The following is an 18029-nucleotide window of genomic DNA, read 5'->3' as shown; positions in this document are numbered from 1 at the left end:
TCAAGTAGAAACTTTGGAGCACAATCTTAAGAGACCTTGGAGGCCTGCGGTTTACCAAGGTAAGCTCCGTTTGGTTTTTGTTCGTTTGTTTGTTCGTTCGTTCGTTTGTTGTTGTTTATTTAGCTTCCAGTCGTTTCACTTTGGGACAGAAACAAACATAAACTACAGAGATTTAGATTCCGACCAACAAATGAAAGTTTTGTGGCAGCCCGCTGAGTTTCCCCGGCTACTGAGCTGAGAGTTTGTTGAAGGTTTTAGAGCTCTGAGAAGATAAATCAACCTGTTAGTTTTAGTTTAGTTTCACCTTACTCATCCGGTGATGATAAATGCCTCACAGTGCTGTATTTATTGATGCTGCGTTCAAAGAACATTAAATTAAGTGGCTGTTCACCATGATGCCTTCTCTATATGATATTTTAAATGTACATTGTGCCTTTGCTAAGCTGAAGCTTTAAGTTATGCAACTTGCCCTTCTGCCAGAATTACTTTACAGTGCATAGACTATAAGTTTTAAAGTTATTTTGCAGGGTGCCTCTAAATTCTCCAAAGGCACTGGGGTGCAGTTATGCGTATCTGTCCACTAAAGCACCGTGCTGTGGTATTTTGTCCCTGATCCAAGCTGGGAATTATTATAGTTGGAGCCTGCAGTTTTTCTGACATTCTTTTCTTCCAACCACATTCAGTGTATTTCTCACCCTGTCACTGCTTTATTTTTCTGTTCCTTCACCTACAACTCTAAATATTCTGGGTCATGCAACATGTTTGAAGCTGCCCCCCGTGGCCTGCTGCCAGCTCTCTGGCATCCTCTCTTGAGTGTTTGACAGCTCCAGTGTAGGCATCAGTGTGGCAGCCGTGCAATACTGGAAGATCTGGCCCAGTGCACAGAAACACTCAGTGATTCAGAGGTGACCTGAGAGGTGTGGTGACAGAGATGCTAAACGTGGGAGATTACTCTGTTTGCATGGTGATGTTTGAGCCTGGGGCGAGGAAAAAACACAAACGCTGCATTGTCTTACAGAATCGTGGTTTGTTTCAAGCGAATTTTAGAGACTCCCAGGGAAAGTGAAGGTGTTTGCAGGATGCCTGGTCAGTGCTTTCACTTTTATACTTCACCTCCTTCCCCCTTCAACCAGAAAAACCTCATTGTGACCGAGTGTGTGTGGGTCTGTGTTCCTCACGCTTCATTTGGGAATCACAGCCGGAAAACACCCCGTGTGTTTCATTCATCCCCCGCTGCCCGGTCAGCCTCACGTGTCCTCCCTCCCTCCTCTAACTCTCTCCTCATCTCCCCTCAGGACCATTCACTCATTTGGGCACATGGAGAGTGTGCAGAGTTCATTGCTGCTGCTGCTGCTGCTGCTGATGGGGTAGTGGTGGGCACGCCACAAAACTCTGTCGCCTCTCTCTCCCCCCATAAAAACCTCCCCCCTCCTCGTGTCACCTCCTGTAGTTTTTTTGGGTCAGGGGGAAGAATTCCCCAGCTCTGCTCTCATCACCACAGAGCCTCTGTAGCTACTGTACACAGCCTCCTCTCACTCTGCATGTTATCAGGGAGCATATTCTGTGCAGTGAGTTTGATTTATGGGAAGAATAAGAGTAATTTCTGGCTCTACTGGAAGATAAATCCATATTTTAAGTCTAATTATGCAGAAAAATCACTAAAAAAACATTATTATATGATTAAGGTCAATTCTTTGCTTTCTGCTTGGGATTAAATGGTCACATTTTCTGCATACATTTATTAAAAGTAGCCTTGACAGGCTTTTTATGCTAAAACGCTCGACCAAAAAGTCAATTAAATCATTAAAGCTTGAACTCTGTTTGCTTTTTTTAATACAAGTAAGCTTAACCGTACTGTGCGGATGATGCTGCCAAGATACACACAGCAGAAATCTTTCTGTTACTTTACCACAGTCATACTAAAGCTCATGATTAAGCTGATGAAGCTACCTTTTGCATTTATATCCAATGCCAGACATGTGAGCCCTGATTTGACCTAAAACAAGTTATATCTTTTAGCATCATTACTTTAAAACAGACCCATAGTTCCCCCAATGCGAGGCTACTTTCAGATAACGCTATCTTATTTCTCAGATTGTTACTGATTCAATGCCAGATTTTTCCAAACCAGTTTCTAGTTTCTGTTTTCGTACGTTCCCCATCCTGCGTTGCTCTCTTGTTTTTTGTCACACAGTATACCTGCTGTGCCCGGGAATATGTTGTGCGCTCTCGGCTCTGTCTCTGCTTGTCAGCTGGAGTAAATGTGCACAGACATGCAGGCCGCCTCGGGCTGTCTGTTACATGCCTGCTGCCTTCCTGTGAACCAGCACTCTTGCTCTTTTATGGCATTTAGTGCGCGCTCCAAAGCGGGTGTCAGTTTATTTCTACTTTTACATAATAGTATTTACAGGATCAAACTTAATTTGCCCCCAAATGTACTTTTAATCTGCCTTTATGTTTGAGTATCACTCCTTGTGAAGCTTAATGTTTGATTTTCTCCCCCTTGGTGCCACAGGCTGTGAAGGTGCATTTGTTTTCCATTAGTTTATTTTCACATGTGTGCGCCGTTTCTTTTGTGTGGTGTCTTGCAGGGAGTAAAAGCTGGGAGCACAATGCTCCCTGTCTGGGCCTTGACAATAGCCTTTATGAATGGGAGAGAGAGAGAGCGAGAGAGGAGGGAGTGACGGGAACAGACAGAAAGAGGCTACAGGAAGCTCTCCTCACAGCCGGCTGTCATTTTTTTTGATGTGTCACATTTTATAAAGCCCTTTGTTTCCCTTTTCTTTACCTGCTTAAACCACTCAAGGGGATCCCCAGCTGCTTCCTTTCGCTCCAGCAGGTGGAAAGTGACAACTGAGGAGTTTATATTCAGATGAATTGATGCTTAAAGGGGATGTTGAGGAAGAGTGTGGCATCATTCTGCCCATGCAGGGAGGAGAAGCAGTGCAGGAGCAGCGTGGTTAAAGAGGAGGGGAGGGGTGTGATATCACTCTTTATCCCCTCTCCTATTGGGCACTGGGGGAGAAAGTGGGTGAGAGGTTGAGGGGTGTGCGGGGAGGGGAAGTGCATGTGGGAAAGTGGAGATTTATGCAGGGAGGTGAATTCCTGGCCTGGTGGAAGATGAAGTGGTGAGTGAGCGAGGGGCTGAAACGAGCAGCTTGTCGGAGTTTGGGGGCTCAAGTTTCTGCTCCTCGTCTTCTTGCGTTCACTTCTAATATGAACAACAAAGTGTTTGACAGTGAATAATGGGGTTGGACTAAGTCGGCCCTCCCCCTCACCCTATCTCACCACGCTACTGTACACACCCCGGTGTCTGTCTCTCTCCTCCTGGTGAATGAAAGAGTGCTACAACATGACTGAGAGTAACCTCAGAGCCTGTTTCTGTTAAGCCAATCGTTATTACTTCCTCATGTCTCTCCACCAACACCACCCCTCCTCTCTTCCACCACCACCCCTCCCCTGTGTGCAGCTCAGGCCTTTTCTTCTCCTCTTCCCCCTCTGTGAGGTGCCAAGCATGCGGCCCAGTGTGGTGCAGCCTTTTAACCAGGCCCTTCAGGCTGGGCTTTAACTGTTTCACAAGTGGAAGGATTTTTTTTTTTTTAGGTTTGTTAGCATCAGCTACATTGCATGTGTGATTAAGTCCTATTAAACCTTGTGTAGCTGCAGAGGGAGCTGTGAGAAGAGCTCATAGTGACATAACTCAGGGCAGCGACAGGTGGGGTGACTACGTGTTTAAAAACCTGTTGGTGAGGCGTTTTCAAGGAGTGAGGTAATCTGACCTCCAAAGCCCGCTCCTCATTACTGCCTGAGGCCCGCAGTGCGAGGGTACATAAGGTGCTACTTGCATAACACATCAGAATGTCTGACTTAACTGTCAGTTTATTTGCATTGTGGGTAATGTATGCATGCTTGGAACTAAAAAGGACGATGTCTCAGGCTGTGTTCGACCGTGTTTTAGGAGTACATAACAAAATCATATCATCTTGTTATTTTCCAGTACTGATCCTTGATATCATCATTTCCGTTCAGAGTTTATTTTTTTATATTTTCTACTGAATCCAGAAACAAACATTCATGACTGCATAACTTGCAGCCAAAATAAATCCCTCATTGCTTCCTGGCATCCTCCAATTTTAAAATGCATCCAACTGCAGCTTCTTGACATGAGAGAAATCGAGAGTAGGGATGCACAATGTTGGATTTTTTGCTTTGATATGCCGATATTTCCCAATCCTTTTTTTTTTCCAGAGAACATCATGTCTCCCCTTTGGTAGAATTAATATCATGCCTACTCCCCTACCTGTCCCCTACCTGTCAACTCGCCAGCTCATGTCAAACATGATATTTGCGTTCTGTTCCACGCGCCAACCTTGATGGAGCGGCGATAGAGCTTTCAGGCAACAGCACCCAAACTTTGGAATGCTTTGGCCACATCCTTGCGGTTTGCTGAGTCTGTTGAGTCTTCAAATGTCAGTTAAAAACGTACCTGTTTAGACAGGAATTTGGGTAATCGACCAACGTGTTGTTACCGTACTGTGTATTTTATTATTGCTTGTATTTGGGGTTGATGTTTTAAACTTCGTTCACTTTTATTTGTGTGGCTTATTTGGCCGTATTGTATCTGTCATGTTTTATATCTTTGTATGCGATGCCAACGTAACTTTGTGACTTTACTTACATACTTACTCTTATTGTAGTGGCCCACTACAATGTGTACACATTCACTGGGCAATATAAGAAAAGTACTTAAAATTACATTATGTACGAAGTGTCATATTTATTTGTTTGTAACATTTTCTTGAAATAAAACTGTAATATTGGTCAAGCGTCTTTAGGGAATCATCGAGCATTTAGGCAGAATTAAAGCGTTGTTTTATCAGCGGAAAATATCGGCAGAAAAATGACACATCTGCCGATGCCGATATGTCATTTTTGAGCCATAATCTGCAGATACCAACAATATGCCGATAATATCGTGCATCCCTAATCGAGAGGTAACTTTACTTAAATGTATTGGTCAAATGACTAAATGACGTTCACTGTTTATTTAAATGAGATTAATCACAAAACACTTTAACAATCGTTGGATTTTCTGCCTCTGTCTCTCGCGGCGGATGTGAGTCAGGTGGAGGAGTCGGCCGTGTCCTAATCAGAAGGTTGGCGGTTCGATCCCCAGCTCCTGCAGTCTACATGTCAAAGTGTTCTTGGGCAAGACACTGAACCACAAATTGCCCCTGGAGGCAGAGCAATCAGTGTGTGACTGTGCATGAAGCTCCTGACTGGAGACTGGTACTTTGCATAGTAGAATGACTTTGAGTGTGAAAGGGTGAATGAGACATGTAGTGTAAACGTGCTCTGAGGTCTGAAGACTAGAAAACACCATAGAAATGCTTTGTTTTTGTTTGATAAAACTGGCAAGTTACATGTTTTTTTAGTATTATTAGACATTTTACAGATGAAACAATGAATACTCTGGTAAAAAAGGATCTAATTAGTATAGCCCTGATGACTCAGGATAACTATACATTTTGGACTTTTATTACTTAGATTGTGACCGAGGTGCATTCAAAACAAACTGCACTTCTGTACTGCATTTTCTTATTGGTCAACCCACAAACAGGTTGGATTATTCATTCATTCAAACCTTTATTTAATCTTTGAAAGTCAGTGAGTAGGGAAGCACTGATACCAGTTTTTTCAGACCAAGTACAAGTACTTACATTTGGGTACTTGCCGAAACCGAGTACCAATATGAGTACTTAATAATATCATTACAGTTCTCACATCGACTTTAAAACCATGTTTCATATTCATCAGGTGTTCCTCACTGTCTGACGGTAACAAAGTAAATAGACTGAATGATGTAACTGTTGCTGACATTTAAACACTCAACACTCAACAAACAAACATGACACTGCCACACATTTTACTTTAGTGTAAGGCTAACGTCAAGCCATAATGTGGTATTCGGGTGCGGTACTCGTCGTAGTTTTACGAGTACGAGTACAAGTACTTAAGATCCGATACCACCCGATACTGGTATCGGTATCGGTGCACCCCTATCATTCAGGCTTCCCAAGTTTGCAGTGATGTCCAGATACAGAAACATGCAGCAAGAAAAAAGAACAATACTCACTGACAGTTGCACACTGAGGTGAAGAGGTTCAGGGGATCATCGTCTTCAGCTGCCTACGAGACATAAGAGTGTGTACACATGAATTATATCTGTGATGCTCGGCTGATTGGAATGAATATAATTATTGATTACAGCCCATTCAGCAACACACAAGGTGCACGACAGCAAAATAAATGATGCCAAAAACAAGGCAACAAAGTATGTAACCCTACATTTCTCAGAAACAATGTCAGGACAAATGAGGAAATACCAAAACAATACCTATAGGAAACTTAAAAAGCGTACAAGTAGCAAAGGAAACTGTACAAATATAAATGACTTAAAAGGGCAAACTGACAGCCTGAGTCAGTCTGCTGCATGTTTACAGAGTGGTGCCCTCTGCAGGACATGTTACGTTTTCATCAAGCTGTTTAATAAACTTTTGTGATGTAAAAATCTCTTTCATTTCCCCTGTCGTCTCCTCGCAGCTATGCATTTCCAGGAGTGGTTACGGTCACTTCGTTCCAGCGCTGGACTCAAAGGCTCTGAATCCGAGGACTTGTGGAATCTCCTGCCGTCTCTGCCCTCCTTCTCCCTGTCCTCCCTGTCTCTGTCCCACTCCTCTCTGCTGGGCTTAGGAGCTCTGGCCTCCCTCACCGCGTACTGGCTGGTGACCCGTCCTCGTCCCATGCGTCCTCCCTGTGACCTGCATGCCCAGTCCTTCGCTGTGGATGTGAGTGGATCGCGCTGGCTGTTTGCATCATCATGTGTAGATCTGTGTGAACGGCACACGTCGTTAGTTTAGGAGTGTTTTAAGGTGTTTGATATGTCGCAGGGAGATCCGAGCTGCAGGCGATCGGCTCTCCTTAAAGATGACTCACTGCTGGAGTTTTACTACGATGACACCAGGACGGCCTACGACATGTTCCAGAGAGGCCTGAGGATAGCAGGTGATGACACATCCACAAAACACTTCACTGAACCTTCTCCTGAATATACATTTGTAAACATATCGAAGAAGAGGGCACAAAGGAATCCTTTGCTGCTGTTGAATACAAACATGAATGCTCTTTATTTTAATGAAAGGATGTCAAGTGTATAAAATAAGAATGTATAATGTGTACAGGATATTTATATATTGTCTATGCTTGCTTTTAACTGTAGCAGTCAATAATTTTGACTCTTATAGATCACAGAAAGCAGCTGAAAACATATTTTTGCACTTGATTTGTGTCATAGGAAGAACTGTTCTTAATAATCAAAATACGAAGTCTTAAGATGATATAAAAACCAAGCGATCGCAGACCCCAGACGCTCTAAATCATTTCTCTCTCTGCTGTCCTTCAGGAAATGGTTCATGTCTTGGCTTCAGAAAGCCGGGGCAGCCCTACGAGTGGATCTCCTACGCTGAGGTCGGTCACGCTCTAGTATTTAATCTGTTTTTCTTTGCTGATTGTTGACCGAGCCTCTCCAACGTCCTCAGGTGGCGGAGCGGGCGCAGCTGCTGGGCTCTGGGTTGCTGGCTAAAGGCTGCCAGCCGAACCCGCAGCAGTTTGTCGGGATATTTGCACAAAACAGACCAGAGGTACGAACGCATCAATTTAAGCTTCGGAAACATAGATGGATCAAGCATCTAACCACATTTCTTTTATCCTCAAACTACAAAACAGCCCTTTGATAGAAGGGGGTTACTTAAAGGTAAAAAGCCGCCGTCAGTCAAAGCTGGTGTTCCCTGTAATCGATAAAAGCTATAATATTTGAAATTGGCGCCATTGCTGTAGAGAAAGTTGTGCAAACAGCTCGAGGTTTCATCCATTCTACATTCCTACAACACCCAGTGTGCATTGCACCCCTCCCTCTGAAAGGAACAGCCCAGCGAGAGGCGCTGGAGTGAAATACTACTGTTTTCGCTGCAGGCAATGGGTCAGAGCGGTACAGAATCTAAAATATGACAAGAATATACCGGTGGATCGTCTAAAAAATCTTCAGGTCTGCAGTCTACATTTCAAACCTGACGATTTTGAACGAGACATGACATCAGAGGCGGCGTCCTAGATTGAGGACTGCACTTTTTTCCTACCATAATGGCATTAGCTCCCCTAAATATCATGACAGGACTGAGGTTGAAAATCGGCGAATTGGCCCTTTAAGCTTTGGACACACTAATTAAAGGATCTGATAAATCTTGACACATTTGCTCCACATTGCCACGTTTTTGATCCTTAAACTACTAAACAGCCCTCTGATAGTCGGGTGTTACTTAAAATACTCTCATACACTCTATTTGCCATTAATTCTTAATTTGAAATAGTGTCTGTGTGCGCCCTGAAAGTTTCCCTCTTTTTATATTGCGAGCAGAGCGCTGGGGGTGGATGTGGGTCTCCAGGGCAGCTGATATTGAAGCATGTCTGCTCCCAAACTAATATTTTAATACATCCATCAGGCAAAGTCAGTTTTGTTATTCCTGTGTGAGACTGAAAGGGAAAAATAATTTTCCGCTCCATCAGAGCTCTTAACCTCTCATCAGACACAGCTAAACACAAACTGCTGTTTTTTTTCTCCATCAGTTTTGTTTGTTTTGTAAATATTAAATGCATGCTAAGGTTGATTATAATGCATAACTGCACAAGCACTCCTTAGAGGGTGATGACTGGAGACAAGTCTAACATGCTGCTCTGTCTCCCTCTGCTGGTGACAGTGGATCATCTCTGAGCTGGCCTGCTACACCTACTCCATGGCAGTGGTTCCTCTGTACGAGACGCTGGGGCTGGAGGCCATGGTGCACATCCTCAACCTGGGTGAGGAACCTGCATGGAGAAATGACAAACACACAGTTAATCACACTTTAGGAGTAATTCAGCATAAAATATGAACTCTGTTTTAGCTTGGGTGGTGTGAAATTAAAACTAATTAAAATATGAAAATTCATAGTGGTTGGCAAGATAACGAGAAAAGTTTTTAAACCCCTTACTTTAGTGAATGTGTTTGTTAAAGCTCCTGTGAGGAGTTTTTCTCTGGTTATGAAACAGACTGAAATTAATTCTGATGACTCTCTATGAGCTACAAAAGAAAACCAGACCATCAGCGACAAGATTGATTATTTCTATATAGTTATTTCTGACGTGTCAGTCGAGGACGAAGGTGTCAGAGGGAGCGATTAACTGCACGCTGCCTTTGGCTAAAAGTTAAAGTGAGTGATGCAAATGACTGTTAAAGAAAGCAGGGTGAGGTGTTAAAAACCACCACTTAAGCAGGTACGGGACAAAATCAAAGAGATAAGAGGAACAGCTTTGTCCACAGGGGGCGCCAAAATCAACACAAACTGAAAGTTCCTCACAGGAGCTTTAAAGTAGCATATGTTTTTAAATCATTAAAGTTAAGGAGCTGCCTTCAAAATCCTACTTATATGTACATTCTTTATTAGGAATAACCCCTTGAGATCTCAGTTTCGAGGGAGTCTTAAGCACAATAGTACAGTAAAGACTAATTTAAAGCAAACAAAACATGGCAACAGGATCATTGAAACTAAACAAAATGTGACACACAAACAGGAGAAAGCAAAAAACAAACAACAACAACAAAACGATCATACGTCAAGTCAGTATGTAGGTGTGTAGGTCAGTGATAGAAATAAAGTTACATAACAGAAACATAAGATAATTAAAGAAAGACAAAGAGGGTTAATTATAGACATGAACAGCTGATATTACAATAAGATGACGGAAAGTAAAGTACTTATCCTACTGTTCATTTTAATTTCTCTAATCTTTGTTGAGGGCAAAGCTTTTCAAATGATTTGGTGTCAAAGTCTTGAGTAAAAATCATCTGGTCTGTGTAGAACTCTGTGAGGGGTTAGGAGTGAAACAGATTTGTAACCACCGGCTTAAACTTTAAAAGTCTATTGTATTTTCTAAGCCTCAAATATTTTATGCAAAATCTTATTCTTAATCTGAAGTCATTAGCAATGCTAACTTGGAGATAACTGTAGTTGAGTGAAAAATGGAGACTGGAGAATTTCTGCTGCACAGGTTTGGTAAACTTCCTGTGTGCTTCGTGGTCTTCTCTTAGCGGAGATCTCTCTGGTGATCTGTGACCGGGAGGAGAAGGCAGCGGCCCTGTTAGAGAACAAGGAGAGAGGCGTGACTCCGACGCTCTCCTGCCTGGTTCTCTTTAACGACTTCAGCGATGCCTTTGTGGAGAGGGCGAAGAAATGCGAGGTGGAGGTTTTGAAACTGGAGCAGCTCATGGTGAGCCGGGTGGAAGTACTAAATCCCTGTAATGCAGACTCATTTCAGTGTTTCCCCTGTAATTAAATCATCGATGGTGATATGTAAATTGGTATGAATAACTCCTCCTTGTCCACATCTTAGGACCTGGGCAGGCAGAACCTCAAAGATCCTGTGGTGAGTTTATCGTCTCTCAGCTGCTACATCACCGCATCAAACTGGTCCCAGTAAATAGCTAATCCCCCTCGAAATGCCAGCATAAGATATGATTAACGCTCACTTGTAAACATGGCTTACATGAGGAGTGGAGGCCGCCTGTTGTCACATTCTCATATTTTATTGCCTCCTGCTGTAGCCGCCCCAGCCTCAGGATCTGGCCGTGGTTTGCTTCACCAGTGGAACCACAGGTACCGTCTGATTTCTGCATAATTATGCTTCACTCACATCGTTAGACGAGTGTCCTTCAGTGCCCACTAACAACCTCTCTTTATGGCACCGCTGTAGTTTCCTCTGCCGCGCAGGGCACTGCAATAATGCCTTGTTTATTTATCCAGGGAAGCCCAAGGGAGCCATGATCACCCACGGGAACATCGCCTCCAACACTTCCTCTGTCATTAAGATCCTGGAGGTCTGTCTACACTTCCACCTCCTTGTCTAATTGAGAACAGGCTCACATCGAGCATCACGTCCCGTCTGCTTGTGTGTCTGTGTCTCCAAACTGTCCCCCTTCCTGCTGTGTCTAATGGGATGATTAATTGGCTGTTTGATTGCCCCTGTCGCTGCGAGGTACTTTAACTAATTGCCCCTGTATAAAGACGCTGCTATCTAACTGCTGTAGAAAAAGCTGTGCAGCGTGTTTGATTGCCTGCGTGCTTTTATCTCTCCCCCGTGCTTTGCTCATTTTTGTGTCTTTGTTTTCTCCCAGGGTTCGTTTGTGATCCGGCAGGAGGATGTGTCGATCTCGTACCTGCCGCTTGCCCACATGTTTGAGAGGATGATTCAGGTGTTTGATCTGGCTCTCAGACTCTTTTAAGTGGTAGTGTGCGTTTGTGTGTAAACACTAAATTAAGTCTATTTCGGTCACAGGTCTCCATGTTCTGCCATGGGGCCCGAGTAGGATTCTACCAAGGCGACATTTCTCTTCTGATGGACGACATTAAAACTCTCAAACCCACCTTCTTTCCTGTCGTGCCTCGTTTACTCAATCGCATCTATGATAAGGTCAGTACATAGATTTACACCTTATCATTTACTAGCTTATCTGGCACATAGAAGGCTACCGTCATTCTACGTCGGTGATGCTTTTAACCTTGTTTTGTTTTGTAATTCCTATAAAGATCCTGGGTTCAGTGACCTCACCATTGCGGCGAGCTTTGCTCCACTACGCTGTGAGGAGAAAGCAGGCGGAGCTCAGCAGCGGGGTCGTACGAAACAACAGTCTGTGGGACAAACTGGTGTTCAACAGGATCCAGGTCAGTTGCTGAAATCTCCATTGTGTTTTTTCCCGTGTTGCATCTGCTGAATGTCTCCACTAAAGACCTTCAAAACCAGTGGCCTCGTCAGAAAACAACCCCACAACAAACATTAAAAGTATATCTTCTCCAAATCAGGGAGTCGTCACCATTTTTATTTTTTCTGTTCTCAACACAATGGTTCATGTAGACAAGCAGCCCGACTTATAGTCAATACATTTGTATCCAAACTTTACAAGAGCAGCACTATTCCAGTAATCAATGCCAAAATCACTCAGAGCATATTGGTCCTGTGGGAGGGTTTTGGAGAAGCAGGCGCACAGGCGAGCAAACACTGGAAGGCTTTGGCTCAGTCTGGTCAGTGCAGATGGGGAAACATGGTCCAGGGTGATGCAGTTTAAATAGAAATCTTGCTTGTTCCCACATAATGATTGTATTATAATTATTTACCATAAATACTGCCTGCATGTCTTGTGTTTCAGGCCAGTATGGGAGGTAATCTTCGGTTCGCCCTGACTGCTTCAGCACCCATCTCCCCCACGGTGCTGTCCTTCCTCAGGGCCACACTGGGCTGTTTGATCTTCGAGGGTTACGGGCAGACGGAGTGCACTGCAGGCTGCACTTTCTCCATGCCGGGAGACTGGAGCGCAGGTAAGAAACCTTTATTTTCTTTTTTGTGTCTGTGCTGGTTAACTCTGTCCTGAGCAGGTGTGTGGTTGTGTGTTTGTCAGGTCACGTTGGTGCTCCTCTGCCCTGTGCCATGGTGAAGCTGGTAGACATCCCTGACATGAACTACTTCGCTAAGAACGGAGACGGAGAGGTGAGCTAGTCTGAAGATGAGTTCATACTTCAAATTTAGGTGATTGCTGACTCTTCTCGCATCTTTGTCCTGTCAGATCTGTATTCGTGGACCCAGCGTGTTCAGAGGTTACCTGAGGGATCCAGAAAGGACAGCTGAGGCCTTGGACGACGACGGCTGGCTGCACAGTGGGGACGTGGGCCAGTGGCTCCCAGTAAGATAACACACAATAATCAGCCTCTATCATCTTCTTGTCTCCTGCAACTGTGTATTTATACGCCTTTCCTCCTGCAGAACGGCACACTCCGCATCATTGACAGGAAGAAGCACATCTTCAAGTTGTCGCAGGGAGAGTACATCGCTCCAGAGAAGATAGAGAACGTCTACATGCGCTGTGTTCCTGTACTGCAGGTGTTTGTGCACGGAGATAGTTTACAGGTACAAGCCTTTTAAATGCGCATTAAGATTCAAAATATTTGCCGTGGTTCGACTTACAATTGTTGATTTTCTTTTTACGTCCTCAGTCTTTTCTCATAGGCATAGTTGTACCTGACCCTGAGGTGTTTGTTGGCTGGGCTAAAGAGCGAGGAATTGTGGGATCATACGAAGAGCTGTGCCAGAATCCTGTACGTCAAATAAACCCTTAACTCCATAATATCCCCACTTTATACACCTGTATGCTTTCCAACATAATTGAGTTAAATCTCTCAACAGGACGTAAAGAAGGCAGTATTAGAGGACATGAAAGCAGTTGGGAAGGAAGCGGGGCTAAAGTCCTTTGAACAAGTGAGGAGTCTATCTCTTTGAATTTACGAGACACAAACTTCCCGAAGCTGATTTGTGTTCTCATTCGGTGTCTTACCTGTCTCTGCTCAGGTGAAGGACCTCTACTTGCATCCAGAGACGTTCAGCATCGCCAACGGCCTTCTCACCCCCACGCTGAAAAGTAGACGCGCCGACATCCGCAGAGTGTTTCAGGAACAAATATCGAGCATGTACAGCAAGACGGCCATTTAAAAGGACTCCACTAAGTAATTCAAGTGCATCACCTTAAGGGCTTATGGTGTCCAGTAAGGGAACAAACGGGACGGGGACCTGGGAGAAGGAAATCAAGAAGCATCACAGTGCCTTATTTGAAACATACAGTATGATACATTTTGGAATTCACGTCAAAAAAGTTTTAATTCACGTCCATCTCTAGCACAAATGTTTTAACTCTTCACATGACAATTAAGACCGAATGGAACCAAACCATTTTTTTCCTTTTTTATTCAAATCTCACTGTTGATTTGTCACTAATTCAGAGTTAGAATTCACTGGGAGATTTTACAGATTATATTACGTTGTAGAGATAAAGTCACAGAAGTTATTAAGAAGCTGCTTGTGGAAAAGTAAAATTAGACATCTTCCCTGTTCCCCTCCAGTGAAAGGATTCTTAAAGGGACACTGCTGTGTGTACGTGAGGTGTTGTTGGTCATAAATGGCAATAACTGTAGTTTTGTATTTTACAATTGTTGGAGCCTTTTATCGCGATGACATTAGCTTTCCATGAACATCCTCGATCTTAGCTCGATGGTCTCGTATTTCTTGGGGTTCTGAACTTTTCCATAAACCACTGTGAGCAGGAAATCCTTCACCTGAAGTGAAATCATTAAAACTAATGAGGGTTTTAACCAGCAATGATTTGTATAAACATTAAATGGCTGAACTGTATATATTGCTTATATTGACATTGTTGACAGGACACTACTGACTAATTCCAGTAACGTACAACTGAACAGAAATAAAGGTTAGTAACTGGCGTCTCGTGTGATTAAATTCTGCTCAGCAAAACCTAAACATGCAGCGGATTCAATTTAAACTGAAGGAACCAATTCATTCATTTAAGTTAATTTATTACACAATTGATTGAAAAGTGACATGACAGCTGATGACGTCATAACAGATTGTGTGTACATTTAATAACCTAATTAAACCAACTCTTATATTAAAGTATCAACTTACTTACCAGTCATATTAAAAAAAATCAACCATTACTAAAAACACCTTCATTAATGCAGTTAAATTACAGAACACAAAAACATCGACTAAAATTTTCCTTCCGTAATATTGAAATTAAACATGTCTGTCAAACAACACGCTTCTCGTCATGACACGATATAGGAGCCCTCTGTGTGTACAATACCACATTTTCCCCATTAACCAAAGCGTGATCATCATACAAAGGCAGGACCTGATATAGCTTGAAAGCTTGAAACAAATGAGAGCAACGACGGCATGATTTGGTCCAAATTGAAGGAAAGCAGAGAAAAGCAAGACTCCCATTCCTGGGGTAGACGGCAGAACAGCCTCTGCTGTGCTGACGCTAACGGGGATCTAAATAAACAAACGGTACAAAGAGACGACTTTTGATGGGGTTTCAAAATATTCAAATTTGTAACACCTGGTACTGTGAATGCAAACATCCCTGGTTAACACATTAAAATGTTTCTGACTTTCTAAACGGGCCTCTGTCACTTTAACAGAGTTAGACTAAGTTTATATGAGCTGTCATCTCTATAAGTGTTTGAGCAGCCTAGGAAGTAACCGTTACAATTACATTCTTCGCTAAAAGACAAACTAAACCACAACAATAGAACAAATCATGGCTGGTGTGAGTAAAATTAAATCATGTGTCATGATCGGTATTCACCACCAGAGGGAGCACCAGCCTTTGTTTTGGACAGTAATCCCTCTGTAAACAGCGTGTTCTTCAGTCCGCAGCCCGAGTGATCGACCTTTGGACACCGCTGCACGGGCACCGTCTCACTTCATACAACTTGGTTGTCATGCTACATCCACAGTCAGGAAAATGTAGGCACATTATGCACAGGTGATGTTTCCAATATCATCCTGTAAACCCCAGAAAGAAAGCCCTCACACAACATGGCACAGAGCTAAACTTAGAGCTAAACAGCAAAGGCCAGAATACAGAGATACACTTTCTTGCTAATAACCTGCTGTACATTAAATAACATTCAGTCTGTAGTGTTTGTAATTTCAGAGTCGATTAATAAAAACTGTATTTCACAGGTTGTTGGTAACATAGCAGATGAGACTAATAAAAATACTTCCGTGCTCATTTCCTACTTTGGAAACAAACGCTCCTAGACGTCTTTGAAACCAAGAAGTGTAACCCTGTTAATTAGCTCCGACGAGAACTGTTTGATTTCTTTACTAAAAAAAAAAAAAAAACACAACATATTGGCTTATAATGTTGCACTTGGCTGATGGCTTAGTTAATGTGGCATTTCAGCTGCTTTGAGTTTCTGAAGAGGGAATGAAACATGGGAGTGTAGTGCAAGAGGAATGAGGGGAGATGAGGCCGCAAGGAAACAAACTGATAATCAGGTTAAGGCTTCTGCCGTCCGTTTGACCGCGCCAAGGAGCCTGAAAAGAGTGCAATCCATTCAGAGAGGCATGAAAGGAGCCCTCCCCGGGTTTTCAGCTTGCCTCTCTCAGTCGTCGGCGACAATGGACAGAGCACGCAACTCGCTCAGCTTGGCCTCGGTCTCCCTCTCCCTCTGCTCATCAGTCAACCCTGCCTGGTCGATCTGGTCTGTCAGGTCGCTGAAGATGTTGTACATTTCGGTGAAATAGACCACCTGGGGGGCAGGAAGGAAAAACAAAAAGAGTTAGTCCTGTCTTTCCTTGACTGAGTCAATCCACAGAAATGTCTTCAAAGCCTCTCATAAAAAAAACACAAAATTCATATCCAAACTCAGCTCCACTCGCACAATCTGACCTTACTTTTACTTACACTATTTGGAAGCTGCTGGTCTCAACCTCGCTAATGAGAAGTGATTCAAGAGGAGAAAAAGGAAGCCCACAGATATCAAACAACTCCGACAAAGCCCCAAAAACCCAGCACTTCAGTGGGTAGTGACCCTGCTTTTCTCTCCCAATCTGAACAAGAGATAGAGAGTGTTCGCTGAAAGCTTTCTTGACACTTCCCACCCCTGCTTCTTCCCCTTAGTTCATGAGTCAGGCTCCCCTGAGAGTTGCTTTGATGATTAATAGACTTTAATCACATTACAAGACTCCAGAAGAGTAGGCAGAGAATGAAAGTACTGGGAAATACAACCCCTTGAAACCCACACACACATCTCAATATTTATTCATGCAGAGATGCATACGAAACACCATGCTCTTAAGGGGGCATCTCTGAAATTGCATGTGTGTCCTATTGTAGGCCGAAACAGAAAGACCAACCAAGATACCAGTGGGAGAGCTGCTTACCGATTCCCTCGGGGTCACGGCAGAATAAGAGCTAGGTCAAGTTGGAAGTAAACATCGAATCACGCATCTTATACAGAAATATCGTAGGTCTCTCTGTCATGAGAAGATTTAACACTGTCAGCTGAAAAGTCAAGTTTGTAAACCACACTGTTCAGGCCTTTTTAAGTGCTCTGTCTGAAGGACCTTTGTATGTTTATACCAATATTTGCCACCTAAACCACATGAGTGGGCCATAAGTATCAGTTTACTGCTGTTTGTGGGGGTAAAGCGGATATTGTTTTCCCCCAAAAGTGGCTTGTTGAAAGGGCCATCGGAAATGTCCATATGACCAGTGATGATAATGTACACCAGATCAGTGTCTGGGTGCCCTCTGTAGGAAAAGACACTCTACTATTACAATTAGTCGAGTCACCATGAGGAGTAAACGCAGCCTCACACAACTGTGACCACCTACGATACAGAGAGGAGGCTTTGGGTAAAGCAGAGCTTTAATTTACATGACTTCAGTCTGTGCATTTCAACATGCCATAGTCCCAGCTGCTTAATATTTATACAGAGAGGTAACCCTTTGACCTCTAAGCCTGCAAAAATGCTGAATAATTTAAGCTGCGTTTTAAACAGGAAGTCTGCAAACAATGCCTGACCACTGTTTGAGGAAACAAAGAAAATCAACTGAGACAAAGACAAAGAAAGTAATCTCGTTAGTGTTTTTAGAGCGAACAACTGCAGCGGAGAATCAAGACAATGTCTCAATTCAACATCTGTACAGGTGGAACGGGTCAGGCCAAGTGTCCCACTGACAGTCACTGGACGGGACTCGTGAAGCTGAAGGCTCTCAACAAAGGCAGCCTTTGTGCCGTTTCCTGCTGCCGCTGGGAGCCGAGCAGCAACAGCGGCTGGGAGAGAAGGGAGTGGAGGATGAAGCCGAGCACATGCGGCAGAAGCAAGGCTGGGGATGAGGTCCTTTGGTCCACTGGCCACCCACGTGTGGCGGTGTGTGTGTAAACATGTGTTGATGCTCATTCATGTGTGTGAGCTACATGAATTAAGATAATGGGGACGGAATAAAGGAGCATTGTTTTATCCAATAAGAGCTCTTCAATACGCAAAGCCAGGTAAAAACTTGATTTTAGATTTGA

The 18029-nt window shown here is 43.5% G+C and overlaps 2 protein-coding genes across 2 annotated transcripts in view; one reads left to right on the top strand and one right to left on the bottom strand.

Annotated features, from left to right (window-relative positions):
- Positions 1-40: 40 nt before the first annotated feature.
- acsl2 (acyl-CoA synthetase long chain family member 2) lies at positions 41-14560 on the top strand. The gene is made up of 20 exons (XM_069683700.1): positions 41-59; positions 6604-6848; positions 6951-7065; positions 7463-7527; positions 7599-7700; positions 8814-8913; positions 10184-10362; positions 10486-10518; positions 10697-10748; positions 10896-10969; positions 11267-11344; positions 11428-11562; positions 11679-11813; positions 12296-12464; positions 12545-12633; positions 12710-12826; positions 12907-13050; positions 13137-13238; positions 13327-13398; positions 13489-14560. The coding sequence occupies exons 2-20, from the start codon at positions 6606-6608 to the stop codon at positions 13627-13629; spliced, it is 2145 nt and encodes a 714-aa protein (XP_069539801.1). The 5' UTR covers positions 41-59; positions 6604-6605; the 3' UTR covers positions 13630-14560.
- The window catches only part of bin3 (bridging integrator 3), a 29576-nt gene continuing 26037 nt past the window's right edge, over positions 14491-18029 (bottom strand). Inside the window, exon 9 of the mRNA XM_069683701.1 lies at positions 14491-16256. Within this exon, the coding sequence (XP_069539802.1) occupies positions 16110-16256 (147 nt within the window). The 3' untranslated portion in view covers positions 14491-16109. The remainder of the gene's footprint in view (positions 16257-18029) is intronic.

Source organism: Semicossyphus pulcher, unplaced genomic scaffold, assembly GCF_022749685.1.
Source record: "Semicossyphus pulcher isolate SPU_LCO1_2020_fin unplaced genomic scaffold, fSemPul1.0.p SCAF_6, whole genome shotgun sequence".
In the NCBI taxonomy this organism is placed as follows: Eukaryota; Metazoa; Chordata; class Actinopteri; order Labriformes; family Labridae; genus Semicossyphus; species Semicossyphus pulcher.
The sequence above is the reverse complement of the archived record's forward strand: the minus strand, read 5'-3'. Positions and strand labels throughout refer to the sequence as shown.

Bases quoted from the DNA above. Each gene is read 5' to 3' on its own strand.
- acsl2 (XM_069683700.1), top strand. From the start codon at position 6,606: ATGCATTTCCAGGAGTGGTTACGGTCACTTCGTTCCAGCGCTGGACTC. The intron at 7,528-7,598 runs GTCGGTCACGCT...CAACGTCCTCAG, and splicing joins AGTGGATCTCCTACGCTGAG to GTGGCGGAGCGGGCGCAGCT. The intron at 11,814-12,295 runs GTCAGTTGCTGA...CTTGTGTTTCAG, and splicing joins TGGTGTTCAACAGGATCCAG to GCCAGTATGGGAGGTAATCT.